This window comes from Octopus sinensis, linkage group LG24, assembly GCF_006345805.1.
Source record: "Octopus sinensis linkage group LG24, ASM634580v1, whole genome shotgun sequence".
In the NCBI taxonomy this organism is placed as follows: domain Eukaryota; kingdom Metazoa; phylum Mollusca; class Cephalopoda; order Octopoda; family Octopodidae; genus Octopus; species Octopus sinensis.
The window spans coordinates 2,829,002-2,851,723 of record NC_043020.1 but is presented as its reverse complement, the minus strand read 5'-3'; the positions used below and the strand labels follow the sequence as shown (position 1 = coordinate 2,851,723).

Genomic DNA, 22,722 nt, shown 5'->3' with positions numbered 1-22,722 from the left:
TAGATAAACATACTCCTTTACCTCCTTGATATCATTACTTCTCACCACTATTCAACATTGTGCAATGTCTTCATATATATATGTATATATATATATATGTCTGTGTGTGTGTGTGTGTGCGTGGGCACAAACACACACACACATGTGATGATTTATATGTACCAAATAAATGGCATAAGAAAAATAATTGAAAAATTTTAATTGAAACGGCCCTTACCAGTGAAAGTTGACTCCCCGAAATTTCTAAGTGCAAAAGTCAAGAACAATAGGAAAGGAAGTCGTAGAAAAATGTAGATTCAGTTCTGAGTCCTGGCTATATATATATACATATATAATACATACATACATACATATATATATATATATATATATATATATATATACACACATATATATATACACATATATATATGTATATATATACACGCATATATATATATATATACATATATACACACACACACATATATATATATACATATATATATATAATATATATATATATATATATATATATATACATACATACATACATACATATATATACATTGCTTTTTAATATTAATACTACTTGTCATTATCAATTACACACACACACACACACACACACGCACATATATATATATATATAATATATATATATATATAAATTAATAATAGAAGGGTAAAATTTATTAATTAAATTAATTAGTTAACAATTTAACCAAGTAGATCGGTATGTTAAAATAACCCTTATAGGTGCAATTGTAAAATTATCCACATAATTATAATTAGGGTTCAGCTAACTGCTTAACCACATACCGAAATTAGAAATAGGAGTTAAAAATCCCTTTTCTGCTACTATCCTTATATCTCCTATTTCTAATTTCGGTATGTGGTGAAGCAGTTAGCTGAACCCTAATTATAATTATGTATATAACAAAAAGGGTAAAGACCTCCTTCAGTCATGACTGACCATGAGATTGCTTCTAGAAAATTCCCTCCAAGACACACAAGTCCAGGTAAGGTTGTTTGTGGAAGACTAGCAATCACTCGTGGTCACCAGTGATATCATAACTCATTTCTACAGCTGAGTGAACTTGAGCAACATGAAATAAAGTGTCTTGCTCAAGAACACAACACATAGCCCAGTCCAAGAATTGAACTCACTACCTCAAGATTGTGAGCCTGGCACTCTAACCCCTGAGCGACGTGCCTTCACACACACACACACACACACATTATCAACATAGTCAATATTTTTGTCATTTTGTTCATTTCTTCCTTAAAGACGTTGATGAATGTTCAGAAAATCCTGGAATCTGCCGTAACTATGATGCCATCTGTGTGAACACTCGTGGCAGTCATAAATGCCCTGTCGTGCAATGTCCGAGCGCCTACAAGAAATCAGCCTATGGTAACCCTGGTAATAGGTAAGCGTCTTCCTTTATTTCCTGAGCCTGTTGAAGTTAATCAGACCCTTTGTCATTAAGGGCATAGTAATGAATAAGCACAACCACATGAGTTCATACATAAACACACACACACACACGCGCCCAGAGAGAAGACCCATCACACACACATAAATGTACACTCATAAACATGCGAACATACACACACACATTGCATTAAATTAGATAAAAATGGTTTGTAACACTTGGCCATATGTTTCGCTCTGTACACATAGCATACAATGTTGGTAATATAGTTTAATACTTAACCCAGCCATATCCAGCCCAGATATGCTGCCCGTATTATGTTCTAACCAACCAGATCTAGCCTATCACACTTACCCTTCAATGCCATTATAAAATATACAACCACATCATCAAAATTTCAAAGCTACAAAATAATGCATGATTAATTAAAAGCAATATGAATGAAAAGCTTTACATTTGATTGAATAATCTGAGTGCTAAAGGCTTGATAATCCCAAATTTGAAAATATAGTTTAATAGATAACACAGCACAGGTAATATGGTTTTAAAATATATATACAACAAACAAGATAGGCGCGGGAGTGGCTGTGTGGTAAGTAGCTTGCTAACCAACCACATGGTTCTGGGTCCAGTCCCACTGTGTGGCATCTTGGGCAAGTGTCTTCTGCTATAGCCTCGGGCCGACCAATGCCTTGTGAGTGGATTTGGTAGACGGAAACTGAAAGAAGCCTGTCGTATATATATATATATATATATATATATATATATGTATGTGTGTGTGTGTCTGTGTTTGTCCCCCTAGCATTGCTTGACAACCGATGCTGATGTGTTTACATCCCCGTCACTTAGTGGTTCGGCAAAAAGAGACCGATAGAATAAGTACTGGGCTTACAAAGAATAAGTCCTGGGGTCGATTTGTTCGACTAAAGGCGGTGCTCCAGCATGGCTGCAGTCAAATGATGGCTGCAGTCAAATGACTGAAACAAGTAAAAGAGTATACACACACATTTGGTTTGTAACAATTAGCTGTATATTTTGTTCTGCACACATAACACATACATACTATTGCTTCCATGTTCAGTTCTCAGTCACACAGTTCTGGGTTCAACCTCAACATGTGGCACCTTGACCATAGGTGTTGTTCATTAGCTTTAGGTTAACCTGGAATTGTTAAGTGAAACTTGCCAGACGGAAACTGTGGGGAAGCCTTTCACCTATTGACACATACAGCTAAATAGATTATACATAATACAATTCTATATTTAAGAGATGAGGAATTATGTACATTATTTATATTCAACGGATATTTGTCCTCATCTTGTTTGTTGTTAACACAACATTTCAGCTGATAATACCCTCCAACCTTCTTCAGGTGTCTTGGGGAAATTTCGAACCTGGGTTCTCATTCCTAAGGTATTTTTGATGTTATTATTATTATTATTATTGTTATTGTTCAGGTCACTGCTGGGAATCGAACTCAGAATCTTGGGGTTAGTAGCTGGAGGGTATATCAGCCGAAATGTTGTGTTAACAACAAACAAGATGAGGACAAATATCCGTCAAATGTAAATAATGTAAATAATGGATTGTACATGTTGTTAGGGTGACAGATAATCTGTCTCACGAATTAAAGGCCACAACTTGACTGATGAGTTCCTCTAGTGGGGTTCAACACAAACCCAAAAGGAGCCTCTATGTGGTCGTCTGACCTACTAGAAATAACAGTCAAATTCCCCCAACACACACAAAATGATACCTAAATAAAAGAAATATAATTGTATAATATAGTTTTGTTGATTTAAAGACATTTCACTGTTTGTGTCTTTAGGTGAAAGGCTTCCACACAGTTTCTATCTGGCAAGTTTCTCTTCTAATTCTAGGTTGACCTAGAAATGATTGTACAGATGGTAGTGGTGATGATAATGGTGATGGTTGTAGTGGTGATAATATTGGTAGTAATAGGGATGATAATAGCAGTGGTGGTTGTGGTGATGATGATGGTGATGGTATAGTGGTGAAGGTGATGATGATGATGATTATAATGGTTTGGTAGTAGTGGTAATAATAGTGCAGGTGGTATTGGCAGTGGTAATGTTTGTTGCTGTGGCAGTGGTGGTGGTGGTGATGGTGATGGAGATTTTGGTTATGGGGGTGACTCTAATTAAAAGACCTACAGAAAGAATACCTCAACAGTAACTGTGTCAGTCCTTATGAAATTCTACTGCCATAAATTTCAAAAACCCCACAAAGTTTCCTTCCCCTTCTTCCACCCACCTGCTATCTCTTCTCTCTTCGCACCCACCCATTGCCCTGCCTTCTCTGATTCCCTCCCCCAAATCTTATCCCCTTTCTACTTCCTATGTTTGTCAGTCCTTTTGTATAAACTCAAGAACTATGTCACATTCACAAATCTTAAGCCAACCACCAGAATGGCCAAAGCACAAGCTAGTCCCTATATACAAACTCATTTGCACATACATTCATATTGACTTTCATACACAAAAAAATATCTATATAAAAAAAATCTAATCCTTTTGGGGGCAAGCATGTTGTGTGGTAAGTAGCTTGCTTACCAACCACATGGTTCAAGGTTCAGTCCCACTGCATGGCACCTTGGGCAAGTGTCTTCTACTATAGCCTCGGGCTGACCAAAGCCTTATCAGTGGATTTGGTAGATGGAAACTGAAAGAAGCCTGTCGTCTCTATATACATACATGTGTGTGTGTGTGTGTCTTTGTGTTTGTGTTTGTCCCCCACCCCCTCCACTTGACAACCAGTGTTGGTGTGTTTATGTCCCTATAACTTAGCAGTTCAGCAAAAAAGACAGAAAGAATAAGTATCAGGCTCAACAAAAAATAGTAAGTAATGAGGTTGATTAATTCGACAAAAAATTCTTCAAGGCAGTGCCCCAGCATGGCCGCAATCTAATGACAGAAATATGTAAAAGATAAAAGCTCGTGTTGGTGTGTTTATGTCCCCATAACTTAGTGGTTCAGCAAAAGAGACTGAAACAATAAGAATTAGGCTTAACAAAAAATAATAAGTAGTGGGGTTGATTAGTTCAACAAAAAATTCTTCAAGGCATTGCCCCAGCATGGCCATAGTCTAATGACTGAAACAAGTAAAAGATACAAGATAATATAGTATTCGCAATTAATGTTTTTCCGTTCAGTTTTATTCCACGAACTGTATAATAATGTGTTGCCATGCCTCCACTAACGAGATAGTTTCTGATGTCTCTGATGTAGCAAATGATAATTTTATCAGTTATCACAGTATTCCCATGATCCTCTCTGGTGTACTACAAAGGACATTATTGATGCACCAATGTTATCATCTCATCCTGATGATGCAACTGAGAAGGTCTTGAAGCATTAATGAACTAAGGAATGCCATTGTTCCAAACTAAACATAAAAAAAAAAGAAATATATAAAAATACCTAACGAAAAAAGATTAAAACTCACAAACACAGGAAGAAATGTTGTTTCTTGTATACACACACAGACACCCATACACAGATATTCCACACACATGTGTATGTCCTTATCTTGGAATGTTGTTATAGTAAGCCAAAACTAGAAAATAAATATATGCCAAACACAGACAATGGATAGTTATATATATCAGCAGAAGAATTAGTGAAATTAAGAGGGAAGTAATAACACTGTGTGTGTGTGTGTGTGCATGTGTGTCTGCCTGTTTTTATGTGCATATACATACATATATATATATATGTGTATATATATACGTGTGTGTATATATATATATGTGTGTGTGCATATATATATATACACACACACATATATCTATATTTGTATGTGTGCATGTATGTATGAATGTAGGCATGCAAACATGCCATAATTATTTGTCCAATGTCAGCCATGTAGTTTAAACAAAATATTGTTTTCTTCAATAACAGTCTACATGGTAGTTTTTCTTTTTTTTATAGTCTTTTTCATTTTGATTTTAAATGTCATTCCACGTTGAGGAATTTATTATCCTCAATTAAAAGTACATTTGAATAGAAACCATAAAGATCAGATATAAATAGTTTACTCATTGTTATGATACAAAAATTGTTATAGTTATGTTTGTTTTTTAGACCATATTTTTGAAGCATTGAGAAATTAGAAAATAAGTCTTTTTACAAAGTTATTCAAGTACAAATGAACCTAGAAATAATAGCTCATAATATATATATATATAAGAATTCCCCTTAACCCTTTAAATCAAGCATATCTGGCCCAAATATTCTACCTGTTTTATATTTAAATCCACCAGATCCAGCCTCTCACATTTACCCTACAATGTCGTTCTAAAAATAGACAATCCCATCATCGAAATCTCAAAGCTATGCATGATTAATTAAAAAACAATGTGAATAAATAAATATTACATTTGACAGGATGATTTGAGTGCTAAGGGGACAAATGACAAGAAGTGGGAATTCAACCATGCATCTACAATAGACCAGACAGTTATAATATCATGACACCAGAGAGTCCAGTCAAATTTTAACCATAAAATTTGGAGCTTTACACTTACCAGCAAGAATTATTTTTATCCCATATCTAAGGAAATTGTGCCCCAATATTATGACCCCTATTTATGGCTATATTTGTATTTGAGGAATTTCATAAAAAGACGTATTTTGCTATATTTAAATATATTTCATTTTTGTGTATATTATTAGCATGACAATGGCAATGATGATGCTAGTAGTAATGATGATGATGGTACTTTTCTGCTTCCTCTGGAAAAGACATGTTCCACTGGTCAGGAAGTCCATCTGTTGCAGCACCCTCTGGTAGTCAGACTTTGCATGCCATGACTGCTAATGCACAGGCATGTAATGAGACTGTTCCACCTGCAGATTTCTTGGATGTTGAGCAGGTGTGACCCCTATTTGTAAGACACAATTTGCTGCCTCTCATCTCTAAGGTTGCAGTCCCAGATTGGGTGCCTTCACCGTCCCCAATCAGCTGGACGGTGTGCATAATGGAAGTTCTATATTAGCAATATATAGAAATCTATTTGTGGGTAAGAGCAATGACATTTGGGGGCAAACTCTGAGCATCAAATAAGGACCAATTAGTTGGACTGTTTCAGAAGACTTTTAAGCTGACAAATACTATGAATAATTTGCAGAAGTCTTTAACCAGGGAGTAGTACTAAGGGACACCGTCAGTTTGAGAAGAGAACAGGAAAGAAGTGCTGCCAGGTGGAAATATATGAGATGCGTGAAAAGTAGTGAAATTGTATTGTAAGCACACATACAGTGTCTGAGCATTGCTGTGTTGTGGGGTTCTGTTGCCATAGGTAGGAGGAATCCACCTATTGGCCAATTCTATCATGTGGATTGCTTCACCTCCTGCCTTTAAAAAGGGAGCCAGATGATGTTCCTCTATTTAGTGGCAAAAGGATTTGTATGATGTTGAAGTAGAGCTTTTGATATCATTGATCTGAAGTTGTGGTTATTGTTGTTTAAGCCAGGAACAGCCTTAATCCAGTAGGCCCATGGTCAAGGTCATTCAAGCTGTGACCATCCAGGTGAGACTAAGTATGTGGTCATCAAAGTGAGACTGGCTGTGTACTTATTAGATGTGAGACTATAAGGTATGATGAGATGTGTGAGCCCCTAAATGAGAGGGCTGTATATATGATTACCAGTTCAAGCATGATGTGTTACTGCCAGGTGAGACCAGGTGTATGATTACTAAATGAGATCAGGTGTGCAATCACTAATAAAATACTGGAAGGTTAAATTTGTTTATTGCCTAATACAATTGACTTTAACACCTTCAGTGGAACTGAATCAGGAACCTATTAGACAAAAATGATGCACTATAAAGCATTTAGGGTGGTGCTTTTCATTAAACTATAATTCAGGAATAAAAGTCATTTTAATGTTATAAGAGAATTTGCCCAACTTGTGAGTCACCTGTGTATGAAAAATTCGCTTTTTCAAATGAAATTTTAAAATGTTTTAAAGTTTGTTTTGATTATAACTATAATAATAATAGTAGTAGTCCTTTCTACTATAGGCACAAGGCCTGGAACTTTGTGGGAGGGGGTTAGTCGATTACAGGGTGCAACTGGTACTTATTTTATCAACCCCGAAAGGAGGAAAGGCAAAGTCGACCTCATCAGAATATGAACTCAGAACCTAAAGATGGATGAAATGCTGTGAAGCATTTTGCCCAGAGGGCCAATGATTCTGCTGGCTCACTGCCTTAAATAATAATAATAATAATAATAATAATGGTTTCAAATTTTGCCACAAGGGCAGCCATTTTTGGGAGAGGGGATAAGTCGATTACATCGACCCCAGTGTTTCACTGGTACTTAATTTATCGTCACCGAAAGGCAAAATCAACCTCGGTGGAATTTGAACTCAGAATGTAGACAGGCGAAATACCACCAAGCATTTTGCCCAGTGTGCTAACAATTCTGCTAGCTCGCCACCTTAAATAATAATAATAATCTTTTCTACTCTAGGCACAAGGCACAAGGCCCCAAATATTTGGGGAGTGGGGGGGACCAGTCGATTAAATTGACCCCACTACGCAACTGGTACTTAATTTATTGACCCCAAAAAGAGGAAAGGCAAAGTTGACCATGGCAATATTTGAACCCAGAACGTAAAGGCAGACGAAATGCCATTAAGTATTTTGTCCAGCATGTTGACAATTCTGCTAGCTTGCAGCCTTAAATAATAATAATAATAATAATGATGATAATAATAATAATAATCCTTTCTACTAAAGGCGCATGGGCTGAAATTTGGGGGATGGGGAGAGCAAATCAATTATATGAACCCCAGAACTTTACTGGTACTTATTTTACCAAACCCAAACAGATGAAAGGCAAAGTTAACCTCTGTGAAATTCAAGGTTGACTCTTTTTCCATATTTTCAGAAACTTATTTTCTCATATATATATATATATATCTTTACATCATCATCATCATCCTTATCATCATCATCATTTTGCATTTGTTTTACTAAGGGTTTGGTGGGTTTTACAGTTTCTTGTTAGTCATCAGAGTCAGCATCCTCTGGCACATCCATTATGTTCATCCATTGCTGTCAATAATGAACAAGAACATCACACAGGAGAAGAAGATGGGACACGGTGTGTTCGGCTGTGGTCAATCAATTCAATGCATGCTCAGAAGGGGTTCTGCTGCAGATCAAACAGTGGTGGTCTGCTGGGAATCAAGGCAAGGACTTGGCTCTGGACTTGCACAGTTCACGTTCTCTTTGTGCTCCTACGATCCTATTCTGTTAGTAGGAGGTGGCACCTCTGTTGGTGCAGCTATGCCAGGCAGGGTGTTCCTGTGCCTGCATTTCCCAGATGCCAGGGTTTATCTGAAAACACTTCAGTGAGGCTCTGAGTGTATCTTTGAAGCACATTTTCTGCCCACCTTGTGTGCGCTTGCCTTCAGCCAATTCCCTGCCTAGCACAAACAGCAGCAGAGAAACCAGCCAACTTTGCAGTTATGTTATGTCCTTCAGTGTGCATTACGTGCATTTGGTTCTTGCATCAGCACTGGAAAGATTGCCCCATGTTAGAGGACAAAAGAATTTTCACTACTCTGTATCAGAATCGAAAATGTTACTTCCCTCCTAAGTAAGTTGTCTAATAAATACAGCTTGCAGAGTTCCCCTGGAGTTTCATAATCAGTTGGTTTTTAATGCTGCGGTCAACTGCAGTGCTTCACAGTAATGTTGTTACCGAGAGGAGGAGTGCAGGAAGGTGGAGAATTTAAACTAAGGATACAAAGAACTACAACAGAGACTGCAAAGCACTTTTACGATGCTCTAAGATTTCAAACAGTTCCATCCTCCAGCCAACTGACCTGGAATGATAGCGGTTTTTTTTGTTGGGGTAGTTATTGGCCTTGAAAGGATGAAAAATAAAGTTGACCTTAGCTGGATTTGAATACAAAGTAAAACGAACTAGAAGAAGGTGATAAAAGATTATTAAGGTGAAATATGATATTCTAATGACTGTTAATTTGCTGTGTTACATTGAACAGAGCACATCGCAAGAGGGTAGCACAAGGAAATAAAATGGTCCATGTAGTTCCTGATATAAGAAAAAGAGACTACTGGTGATACCAGGGTTGATTTGGGGGCCAAATAACAACATACTTTGCTCTCCATACCCTACAGCCACCCATTGCAACATTAGAAGTGTAAGAATTAACCACAAATATCTTTGCTGCTCCTGTTATTGTTTTTGCTTATTGTGTGATTGTGTGTGTGTCATCTTCTCTTTCTCTTTCAGTGTCCGTTGCCAGCGACCAAGCATTTGTCCAGTACAAAATATCGAGTGCCTCACATCGCCCCTGTCGCTCTCTTACAACTTCATGACCTTCCCATCCAAAATAAAGGTGCCTACCACGCTGTTCACAATCTCCGGACGAATCTTGCCGTCGAGGTATTTCCGCTTCAGCCTTAAGCTACAAGACGCCAGTCCGCAGCTGGGCGGTGTGGCCAAGATCAGTCAACAGTATTTCCATTTGAACTACACCACCAATTCGGCAGCCCTTGAACTCCTTCGACGGATACCTGGGCCACAAGACATAAAGATCCAACTGACTATGGACATGTACAGTTCTGACAAGCACCAACTAATTGGTCAAGCTGTCTCAAAATTGTTCCTTTATGTAACCTAAACAGTCATTTCAGCTAACTTTTCAATATTTGTAAATTTTTTAAAAATATATTCTCTCTCAATTTCTCCACCTCCTCTCCCTCTTCCTCCTCCACCTCTCCTCCTCATCCTCCACCTTTCATAAACTTCCTTTTTTAACTTTCTGAAGATTTAAAATTTTTCATTTCAATATTTTTTTTTTGTATTATATTTCAAATCTCACCCAGATTAACTTTGCTTTTCATCCTTCTTGGAGTCAATAAAATAAAGTACCAGTCTAATACTGGGGTTGATGTAATCGACTGTTCCCCACCTTCCCCTGAAATGCTGGTCTTGTGCCTATGTAAAAAATTGTCATTATTATTATTATTGTTATTTGGCCAAATCGTTAGCATGTCGGACAAAGTGCTTGGCAGCATTTTGCCTGTCTCTTTACATTCTGAGTTCAAATTCTGCCAAGGTCCACTTTGCCTTTCGTCCTTTCAAGGTTGATAAAATAAGTACCAGTTGACCATTGGGGCCATTGTAATTGACTTATTCCCTCCTGCAAAATTTCTGGCCTTGTGTCAAAATTCGAAATTATTACTGCTACTGCTACTACTACTACTACTACTATACTACTACTACTATTATTATTATTATTATTATTACTACTGCTGCTGCTGTCATTATTATACCCATCTGCAGTTGATAAAATAAAGTACCAGTTAAGTACTGGGGTTGAAAGTATCAACTACACCCTCCCCTCAAAATTGTTGGCCTCGTACATGAATTAGAAAGAATTATCACCATTGATATCATCATCATTATTATTATCATTATCATTATTATTATTATCATTATTATTATTATTATTATCATTATTATTATTATTATTATTAAAGTGGTGAGCTGGTAGAATCGTTAGCATGCTGGACCAAATACAAAATTCCTTAGCAACATTTCTTCCATTTTTATGTTCTGAGTTCAACTTCCACTGAGGTTCACTTTGCCCTTCATCCTTTTTGGGGGACAATAAAAGAATAACACAAGAACCAGTTGATTACTGGTATCAAAGTAATCAATTAGTGGCCTCCCACCAAATTTCAGCCCTTGTGCCTATTATAGGAAAGATCATTACTACTACTACTACTACTATTTAATTTAATCAAAATTTGTGGTCTTATGCCTTATGTTAGCAATCATTACTACTACTACTACTACTACTACTATGTCATATATTTGATTATTCCCCTCCACCAAATCTGTGGCCGTCTGGCTCTTTTGCATTTTACCCTTGTACTATCCCCCAAAATATTGAACCCTTATAACCAATAAAATAAATCATCATCATCATCATTATTTGTTATTATCATTATTATCACTACTACTACTACTACTACTACTACTAGTTTTATTACTATTATTGTTATTATTAGGCTGTCAAGCTGGCAGAATTGTTAGCATACTGGGCTAAATGCTTAGAGGCATTTCATCAATTTTCGCATGCTGAGTTCAAATTCTGCCAGGCTCAACTTTGCCTTTGGTCCTTTCAGGGTTGATAAATGAAGTACCAGTGAAACACTGGGGTCGATATAATCGACTAGTCCCCTCCCGCCAAATTTCAGGCCTTTAGTAGAATAGATTATTATTATTATTATTATTATTATTATTATTATTATTATTAAGGCAGCAAACTAACAGAATCATTAGCACACCAGGTGAAAGGCTTAACAGCAGCATCTCATGGATCCAAGTTCAGATTCTGCCGAGGTGGACTTGGCCTTTCATCCTTTCAGGGTTGATAAAATAAGTACTAGTTGAGCACAGGGGTCAATGTAATCGACTTACTCCCTCCCGCAAAACCATTAGCATGCTGGGCAAAATGCTTAGCAGCATTCCATCTGTTCTTACGTTTTGAGTTCAAATTCCACTGAGGTCAACTGTGCCTTTCATCCTTTTGCATTGGGCTCAATGTAATCAACGAGCCCCCCCCCCTTCCTGCAAAATTTCAGGGCTTGTGCTTATAGTAGAAAGGATTATCATTGTATACACAATTTTGTGTTAAGCTCCACTGTCCCTTGTTTTTGTAATGCCTTTTTCATTTTGTGTCTGGCCCTTGGGATCAATAAAGAAAACATTATTATTATTTTTATAATTATTATTATTATTATTAAGGCAGTGAGCTGGCAGACTCGTTAGCACACCTGGGCGAAGTGCTTAGCAGTATGTCACCTGTTGCTACATTCTGAGTTCAACTTCCACCAGAGTCGACTTTGCTTTTCATCCTTTTGGGGTCAATGAAATAAGTACCAGCTACACACTGGGGTCAAAGTAATTGACTAGCCCCCTTCTCCAAAAAAAAAAAAACATTTCCAAGGCCTTGTACCTTTCCTTCCATGCTTTTTCTTTTTTTTTTGTTCATTTCTTGTTTAAATTTTTCTTTAGTTACGCAATTTTCAGCTTTGATGACACCAGCCTTCTTTCTGTGTTTCAACAGTGGCTCTGCAGCATTTCTTTTTATACCACCCTAAGCTGCTTTCCTCTACTTCAATACAGTTCTAGCAACTGATCAAACCTCTCAACCTCTCCCACCCTTTCTTCTGACACCTGTCAGTGTCACTCTTAGGGTGGAAGGCTCCATATACTGTCAACATTTTTCTGGTCTTGGTATCCATTTTCTTCACTTCTCTCTTTTGCCATTTTAAGCATTATTATTCTGCAGCAAGCTGGCAGACTCGTTAGCACACCGGGCATAATGCTTAACAGTATTTCGTCTGCTGCTACATTCTGAGTTCGAATGCCACCAAGGTCGACTTTGCTTTTAATCCTTTTGGGGTCAATAAATTAAGTTCGAGTTGAGTAATGGGGTCGATGTAATCTACTTAACACCTCTCCTGAAATTGCTGGCCTTGTACCTATAGTAGAAAAGATTATTATCATTCTAATTTACGATATTAGCGTGACTTTTTGTTTCTTTTTGTTAATTAAAACTTTTTTTAAATATGAAATGTTTTACGATAATACACACACACACACACACACACACACACATATGTATATATAAACTTTCCAAATTAAAAAGCAAAGGCTGAAATATAACATTGGTAAATAAGTAAATAAATAAAAACCAAAATTTATGAGATCTTGAACTCAGCGACATAATATTTGTAATAAAAAATTTATAACAACAACAACAATAATAATCCTTTCTACTATGATTACATCGACCGAAGTACGCAACTGGTACTTAATTTATCGATCCCGAAAAGATGAAAGGCAAAGTCGATCTCGGCGGAAATTGAACTCAGAACACAAGGACAGACGAAATACCGGTGTGCTGACGTTTCTGCCAGCTTGCCGCCTTTTCTATTCTTTTCTACTCTAGGCACAAGACCAGAAATTTTGTGGGGAGGGGGCCAGTTTCGGCCAGCTCGCCGCCTTAGTAAAAAGTAATATTGAAACATTACCTTGGTTAATTTATCAGGGAACCAAATGAAAAGTGTCTGTCGATAGAGATGGACAAAGGGAGACCACTCCGCTGCAAGCATTTAGATCTAAGTTACCTCCCGTGTTCGTGCAAATCTCAGAAGTCCTGAAAAATGTCAATAGACAGACAGACTGCGGAGGATTGAACCATGAAAATTATTTCTACTATTGCCACAGAGCCTGGAATTTGAAGGGAGAAGGTTATTCGATTAGGTCGACCTCAGTGCTCCGTTTGGTACTCATTTTATTGACGCTGAAAGCCTGAAAGATAAAGTCAACCTCGGTGAAATTTGAGCTCAGGGCATAAGAGGCTAGAAGTGCTGCGAAGCATTCAGCCAGCTCACCTACTTTTAAACAATAAAAATGAAAGACATATAAATAGATATATACGGACAGATATACAGATATAAATATATATTGATAGATATAGAGGGATAGCTACAGACATAGATTGTTATATAAATATAATATAATATAATATAATCAGAAATGACTGACGAAGAAAGTAGCATTAAATTTTCAGATCATTCAGTTTTTCTTAATTGATTGATGGACCGATTGAGTAAACCTATAACGACAACTGGAAACAGCTGTTAGTCAAACTTACTACAATAAAAATATATATAATGACCGTTATTTATGACTTGTCTCCTAGTTTAATATAGATACAGCTATATGGTTGTCAGTTAATATAGACAGATTTAAATAGATATAAATGGGTATCGAGAAATAAATATAGGCAGATATAGATAAACTGATATAGTTACATAGTTATAAATTAATATAGATATAGGTATATGGTTATAGGTAAATATTAGTTTCAAATTTTGGCAGAAAGCCAGCAATTACAGGGGAGGGGGTAAGTTGATAAAATCGACCCCAGTGTTCAACTGATACTTATTTTATGGACCCTGAAAAGATTGGTGGCAGATACTGATGTCATGCGATTGGCACCGATGCCAGTGGCACGTAAAACCCTTGGAGCAGAATGTAAAGACAGATGAAATGCCCCTAAATATTTTTCCCAGCATACTCTTTTACTTGTTTCAGTCATTTGACTGCAGCCATGCTGGAGCACCTCCTTTAGTGGACCAAATCGATCCCAGGACTTATTCTTTGTAAGCCTAGTACTAATTCTATTGGTGTCATTTTGCCGAACCGGTTGTCAGATGATGGTGGGGGGGACAAACACAGACACACAAGCATATACACACACACACACACACACATATATATATATATATATATATATATATATATATACGACGGGCTTCTTTCAGTTTCCACCTACCAAATCCACTCACAAGGCTTTGGTCGGCTCGAGGCTATAGTAGAAGACACTTGCCCAAGGTGCCACGCAGTGGGACTGAACCCAGAACCATGTGGTTGGTAAGCAAGCTACTTACCACACATCCACCCTTGTGCCTAATAATTCTGCCAGGTCGGTGCTTTACAGCTATAGACAGATACTGACATAGGTACATAGTTATAGACAGACAGGTACAAGGACTCCAAAAACAAAAAGAAAGGATTTGAAACTTTTGTCCATTCTAAATTAGTTGAAGTTCATTAATGCTAATTGGCAAAATAGTGCAGGCCACTCAATGAATCTATGCTTTTTTTTACTTATTTTATTCCTTGTGTTGTTTCTGTTATGGCATGTTGTTTTTTGTTTATCATACACTTATGTCATTATATGATTATTACATATTTTATAAAATAAATTTTTGTTCGTAATTTAGAAGGGAAGTAAATAATTGTAAGCAACTTGGTATTTTACAACTCTCTCTCTCTCTCTCTCTCTATACATACATGCATGCATATATACATACTTGTATATATATATCAAATTGAATTCACTTCACCCTGTATGTATATATATATATATATATATAAGGCTGTTATAAGATGCTTCCATTTGAATGCAATACTTTAAATTTAACAGCAAAATGCAATGCTAGTAGCATGCCCTACTCAATAAACCTGCTTACATCAGAAAGGATATAGATAGTAACAAATTAGTGTGCACACATGTACACACCCTCCTGACTTTGAAGAAGTCAGCCTCATTATGCTTCCTGCAGCCTACTGGTGAATAAGCAAAGCATACATTGAATATATATATATAGATAGATAGATAGACAGATATATATATATATATAGATATAGATAGATAGATAGATAGATAGAGAGAGAGAGAGAGAGAGAGAGTGAGAGAGAGAAATTAAATAAAATATACTTCATTGGACTAAAGATAATAGATTAAATATTATACATACATGCATGCATACATACATACATACATACATGCATACACTCAAACACACACACACACACACACATACTTAAGTTGCTTATGTTTAAATTTTTACTGAACCCTTTTTCCATTTTGACTTTGGTAATATATTGATATTAAAAACAGCTCCTACATGAAATATCTTCCATAGGGCACAAATTAGGGTGATTCATTAATGGAAAAAAAAAGAAGAAAATATACAAATAAATAAAAATAATTTTGAAAAATCTAGTCATTGTCTGTTTATGCATATGTATATATCTATTTAACTGTATTTGTGTGCATACATGTATATCTTTGTTGAGTGTATATGTGCATAGCTGTGTGTGTGTGCTCTAGATAAGATGGTAAGGACACACACTTGCAAAAGAATGATTCGAAGATGGCCTATGGTTATATTCTACAACATGAGTGATATAAGTGCAGTGATTGCTTTCCTTGTTGCTAAACAGCTTCACTTGCAAAGTTCTAAGGATAAAAGAAGACGGAGCCTGATTCAGTTAGGAATGAAACGTGCTGGAGTTAATGCTAAACAAGTTCCGCTAACATTTTTTCAACCAAACAAGAAAAGAAGGCGATCTTCAACTTCATTCGAGATTTCTCAGCCAAAGAAAAAAGGATGATGTTCTTTGTGTGAACCAAAAAAAAAAAAAGACAAGAAAACTCATACTACATGTAAGAATTGTTTGCCAAGAACATTCCAATGTTGTCAGTGTTCACTGCCTCAGTGACATGCAACCAAAAGAATACCCTCCATCAGGCATTTGCCATATTCTGAACGCCTTACTTCCCTAGGCATGGACACATTGAAACTCCGACATCTGGCAGCTGACTTGGCAGACACCCATAAAATTATCAACCATTGTACAAACAATAACTCTGAGCACCTTTTCAAACTCCACCTGTCTAACACCCGTGGACATATTTACAAAGTAAGAAAACAGCACAGCTCCCATGACTTCAGGAAACATTTTTTCATGCTGAGAGTTGCTGAAGCATGGAACAAACTGCTGGCATCAGTTGTTAGTTGTCAGAGCACTGCATCCTTCAAGACTTCCACGCTTCCTGAGATTCACCAACACTACACCTTATTTTCTCCCCTCCATACACACGCAAGCATGGATCTGACTCATACACTGTTCGCTTTCCAGGCATTTGTACATTACTGCATATACTTTATACGCACTTTCTGACAAGTTGTGGTGCACCTGAGCACTGTAGACAATAATTTCATCATTATTATTATATGAAGAGTTGTAATTCTGTATTTTAAAAATTATAATATATTCTGTAAGCTGTATTTCTTTTATTAAAATTTGTTAGAAGCAGTAATTCTTCATTCACCTGACGGCATATATAATATAGCTAAGAAATAGAGATAGTTTGAATAAAATTTAATTAAAAGAAAAATATTGGGTCGATTGGACCCAGTTGGTTATTAGTGTCATATATTTTCTCTGGTAGACCAAGGGTTAAATACATTAAAAATAAATTAATGTACTTCTTTTATTGAATTGGTTGCCATCATTAACTAGAAAGATGTGTTTGGTGAGCATTAGCATGAACATTGACATTCGGTTGGAGATTGGTGAGTTTTAGTCATAAGTCATTAGTCATAAGCCATTATGCTCTTCCAGGTTCTGTCTGTTCCTCCGCTTTGTTAGAACTGCATTTGCATGGCTAGTTCAACCACTGCACAAAGCTTGGGGTATTTTGTAGCAGTATTTACACTGGTCCAATAGTCACTGAGGCTTTTACTTCTGAGATCCACACACACATCAACGAATTCCTCTCCTAAGTGAGATTCAATGTCTGCATTTTCTGTTTCCAAACCAAACAAGGTAACAAATCCAGCCAGGTACGTGCATTTTCTCCAGATCCTCAGAAATTTTGCTATTCAACTTCAAAAAAGATGTAAAGCAGCTGAAACTGCTTGCGATATCAATGAAATGTTTGGTGAGGAAATGACCAGTGAGTGGTCAGCTCGAAAATGGTTTAAACGATTTTGCAGTGGAGACCTGAGCCTTGAAGATTGTGAGCATAGTAAATGCTTGTCTGTCATCGATGATGGTCAATTAAAGACAATCAAAAACTGGTGAAAGAACTTCAAGTTGACCAGAAAACTGTCTGCAACCATTTGCGTGCAATCAGAAAATCAAAAAAGCTCAACAAATGGGTACCACACGATTTGAATAAAAATCAGAAAATGCACAGATATGAAATTTGTTCATTGCTTCTTCTCCATAACCAGACTGATCCATTTCTTGACCGTATTGTAAATTGTGATGAAAAGTGGATTCTGTACAATAACAAAAACATTTTGGTCCAACGCAGTGGTTGGACCAAAATGAAGCACCAAAAACCTTCTCTAAATTCGAGCTCTTCAAAAAGAAAGGTTGTGGTGACTATTTGGTGGTGTGCTGCTGGACACTAAACTTCTTAAAACCTGGAAAAACCATTACTGCAGAAACATATTGCCATGAAATTGCCAGAATGGATGAAAAACTGCTACTCCTCCATCCCAGACTGGTCAACAGAAAATATTTGCTGGATTTGCTGATTTTAACTGGTTTGATGAAAATATTTGATGAACATGTTTGAAGATGCTTGTTTCATTAAAATATTTGATGGTTGCACCAGTTTGAACCAGTTTCATGAAAATGTTTGATGAACGTGTTTGATGAAAATGTTTTATTAAAATGCTGAAGATATTTGAAGATATTTTATGAAAATATTGTATAAAGTTGTTTGATGAAAATGTTTGATGAAGATGTTTAATGAAAAAGTTTCATGAAAATGTTCGATGGATGCACCAGTTGAACTGGTTTAACAAATGTGTTTGGTGAAGATGTTTGATAAAAACGTTTGATTTATTTATTTTTGTCCTTTGTTCTTGTTTTGAGAAGAAACCTAACTTCAAGTGACGTTTTATAGATCAGTTTTTAGAAATATCTTCTAAATCAGGCAAAGTATATAGGAGGTGCAAATTTTGATTTCACACCCCTCAAAAATTTTAAGGGGTGCATGTGCACCACCTACACCTCCTGTTCCCAGGCCCTTGTTTGAGACAGTGCCTCAACATGGCCAAAGTCCAATGACTGAAACAGTGACAAAAACTAAATGAGGAAACTAAATACCTGGTACGTATCAGAGTTATTTCTATAGTTTTTATACTTTACCACTTCTCCATTGAATTTGTGACCCTGTCCCTAAATGTAAGATTATTGTAGCTGTGTTGTTGATGTATTGTCTTTCAACCTTTCCCCATCAGGGCCCCTGCGACTGGATATGTCTGTAAACGAAATCCATGCCAACTGGAAGATAAACTGTGTATGATAAACAAGACCCGTACCATAGGCTGGGAATTCATATCCATCCCTTCTCATCCCGAGGTGCTGGAGGAACCCATGATGCTGCTAATGATACAGACCAAGGGATACAAATACTACCCAAACTTATTGCTGACCCTTAGTCATGGTAATGAAGAGGGATATTTTAGTGCTGCTATAAATAACTCAAACGGTAAGAAGAAGAAAACTGTTATTGTTGTTGCTTGTTTGTTTGTTTGTTTGTTTGTTGAGTGAAGCAGTCTTCATCCCAGTGGGAGAAGTCCGAAACGTGGTCCTTTGCTATTTGTAAGAACTGCAGAAAAGCAAGCAGGTCAACCTCCGACACCGAGAGCATCGACGGATGGATGAATGCGCATCCAGGCTCAGCGGTTGCGAAGGAAGTCGGGGACAAGAAACAGGAAGAAAGAGTGAGAGAAAGTTGGAGCGAAAGAGTACAACAGGGATCGCCACCACCCCCTGCCGATGCCTCGTGGAGCTTTAGGTGTTTTCGCTCAATAAACACACACAACATCCGGTCTGGGAATCGAAACCGCGATCCTCTGACTGCGAGTCCACTGCCCTAACCATTGGGCCATTGCGCCTCCACTTGTTGTTGCTGCTGCTGTTGTTGTTGCCATTCAACATCTGATAGTTTCAGATAGATTTCCACTGCATCACCTCCGTGTTGGTGGGGGGGGGGGTGCAGCATTGTGAGTTCTTTTTTGTTGTTGGGGAAATGCAAACTCTTCCTAGGGTCTGGTTGCAGTTTTTTGTGTATCAGTGTTTGTATAGTGTGTTGTGCATGTAATGTGAGTTGTGTTCCTCTGTTGCGCATCCACCCTGTAGAGTACAGGTAGGGGTGGTTGTTTATTTTATTGGATATTTACTGTATAGAGTAAGTGGTTGTGGCTGGTTTTATTTGTGTAGAATGTCGGCTGTTCCTAGCAGGGGAAGCTTTTCGGATAGTGTGCAAGTGTTGAGGATCCAGGTGTAGCTTCTATGTTTATTATTATTATTATTATATTTTAAAAAGGATTGACAAAACTCTTCACAAAGGTAAACAGTCAAGATGAAGAGTGTGATTTGATTGTAATAGATATTTTATTAGTTGAATGATATTCTGAAATATCGTTCAACCAATAAAATAATTGTAATCGCATCGCACACTTCGTCTTGACTATTATTATTATTATTATTATTTAATTGACTCTTGTACTATGAAGACATCCTTTGCATTTTTCCTTTCAAAACATGTTTTATTTCAAACATTACCAGATGAAATTTCTTCAAAATATTTCTAAATAGAAATATAATTAGCAAAGAAACCATGCCACAACAGGCAGTTGGAGCCTGGACAGCTCCCTGCTAGCCAATTCCATGTCAAACCGTCCAACCCATGCCAGCATGGAAAGCAGATGTTAAACGATGACGATAACTTCAGTATGTTTTTCTCAATTTCTAAAATTGTTCTTACTTTCTCTTTTGTATTTCCAGGAGCTCTATATTTGATAAAACCAATTCTTGGACCTCTAGAGTTTTTAATTACTCTGGTACTGGAAAATCACAGTGAGAACCCACACCTGCTCATCACCCGTCACATCACCTTTGTCAGTATCCATGTATCGGAATATACAATCTGATAGCTAAATCAACCGACAGAGATACAGAAGAGGACCAATTCCACAGTCATACAATTACCGGTGCTAAACACAAGACTACCAATTCTACATTTTTTTTTCTATATTTACTGATATAAGAATTCCAGTGACGACCAGTCCTTCAATTAACAATATATATATATATATATATATATATATATTTATATATATATATATATATATATATATATGTGGCTGGAGGATGGAGAGATGTTTATGTGTGTGTTTGTATGTATATCTGTGTGTATATGTATTTGTATGCATGTATATGTATATAGTGACACTTCAATTTAACGAACTAATAACGGAAAGGTGTGTGTATTAAGCGAAAGGTAACGTGTATATATGAGTGTGTGCATGTCAGTATATGTATATAGGTATGTGGTGATTGATGATGACAGTTTTTTTCTTGTCTGAAGATCATGAGGAAGAGTAGCAAGCCCCTAAGTGACTGGGCAAACTGATCCTTGAACAACGGGTTCTGGCACACTTGGGCCAAATATGTAGTCTTTGGTCAGATAGAGGTCAGGACGCACACTCTCCTACCCTGATGTAATCTCCAGGGATACAGGCAACCAGCAACAGGACCTCCGTAATGCTATGATGGACCGTGAAGTCTGGTGTAGCATAGTAAATTCCATTGTCTCGACCACGGTTGAACAATGATGATGACTTTGGCATTTCTCATCCATCCCTGTTGCTCTGGCCGTCTCAAAATTTATGTGAATCTCATTGTTCTCAACACTACACTGATGGATAAAGATTCTTTATTTGTGTATTAAGACTACCATTGGTCTCGAAGTTATTCAAGCCTAGAGAGAAATCAGTGTTTGTCTCCAGAGACAAAGACCACGTTTTCTGTGATGGGCTTAAATAATTGTTGACGTATTCCTTAACATGAAACAAATGCTAGCTTTAATACACAAAAAATAATTCATATATATATATACACATACACATGCACACACAATGACCCCTTACGTTAATAAACTAATAGGGGTGAGATGTGTCTGATACAGTCAAAAGTCCGTTAAATTGAAAGGAACCTAAAGGGTTATTTGTTTCATAGCTTTAACTGTAAAGAAATGCTTTACACATTATGTCCCAACATAAAATTACAATTAAATTATGATAAAGAAGCTGAATATGACTGAGAGAGAGACTGAGACCCTAACTGAGTCTTTCCCATTCAACACAAAACCCCCTTTTTTGTTTTTTTTTCTGTGTTACTGACAACCAACCAAGGCAAGACATAAATCTACTCAGACTAACAATACCTAACAGGACACAACTAACTTCTTTTATTTCATGAAATAATTGATGAAATATTGATGATTCAACGAATAAATAATACAAGAAGAACAGAAAAAAGTGTTGTACAATTTTTTTTCTTTCTCCAGCCTCTCTATTTTCCCCATTCTTTTTTCTTCTCTTTGATATCCCTTCAAACACCTGATTCCCTTTTGTTTCTTCCTTTCACATCTAAAGCTCCCTTGCACACTTCTTTGTTGTGTTCTTAAACAAGTGCTTTCACTTGCCTAACACTGCATACTATACTTTGTCTGCCTCAGTTTTTTCTCTTCTTAATTGTGTACAGAAGGGGATGACAATCCAAGCTGTGTCCTTCCAAAGTACATCTGCACATTCCAGTAATTAAATGCATGTAGGTGTTCTATTTTGAATAGGAAACTCATACACACACAAGGTGCAGGTGTGGCTCTATGGTAAGAAGCTTGCTTCCCAACCACTTAGTTCTACGTTCAGTCCCATTGCATGGCAGCTTGGGCAAGTGTCTTCTGCTGTAGCTTCAGGTCAACAACCAGAGCCTTGTGAACAGAGTTTGTTTGTGGATGAAGGTTCAAAGATGTCCATCACATTTGTGTGTGTGTGT

General features: G+C 36.9%; 1 protein-coding gene across 3 annotated transcripts in view; it reads left to right on the top strand.

Annotated features, from left to right (window-relative positions):
- Positions 1-22,204, top strand: part of LOC115223843 (fibulin-1) — an 80,767-nt gene extending 58,563 nt beyond the window's left edge. For 2 of the 3 annotated variants that reach the window (XM_036513008.1, XM_029794526.2), the window contains 3 exons: positions 1,271-1,412; positions 19,116-19,366; positions 20,668-22,204. In XM_036513008.1, the coding sequence (XP_036368901.1) occupies positions 1,271-1,412; positions 19,116-19,366; positions 20,668-20,813 (539 nt within the window). In that variant the 3' untranslated portion in view covers positions 20,814-22,204. Of the gene's footprint in view, positions 1-1,270; positions 1,413-9,711; positions 10,270-19,115; positions 19,367-20,667 lie in introns of those variants that run through there. The other variant, XM_029794527.2, reaches the window with a different exon arrangement.
- Positions 22,205-22,722: the final 518 nt, after the last annotated feature.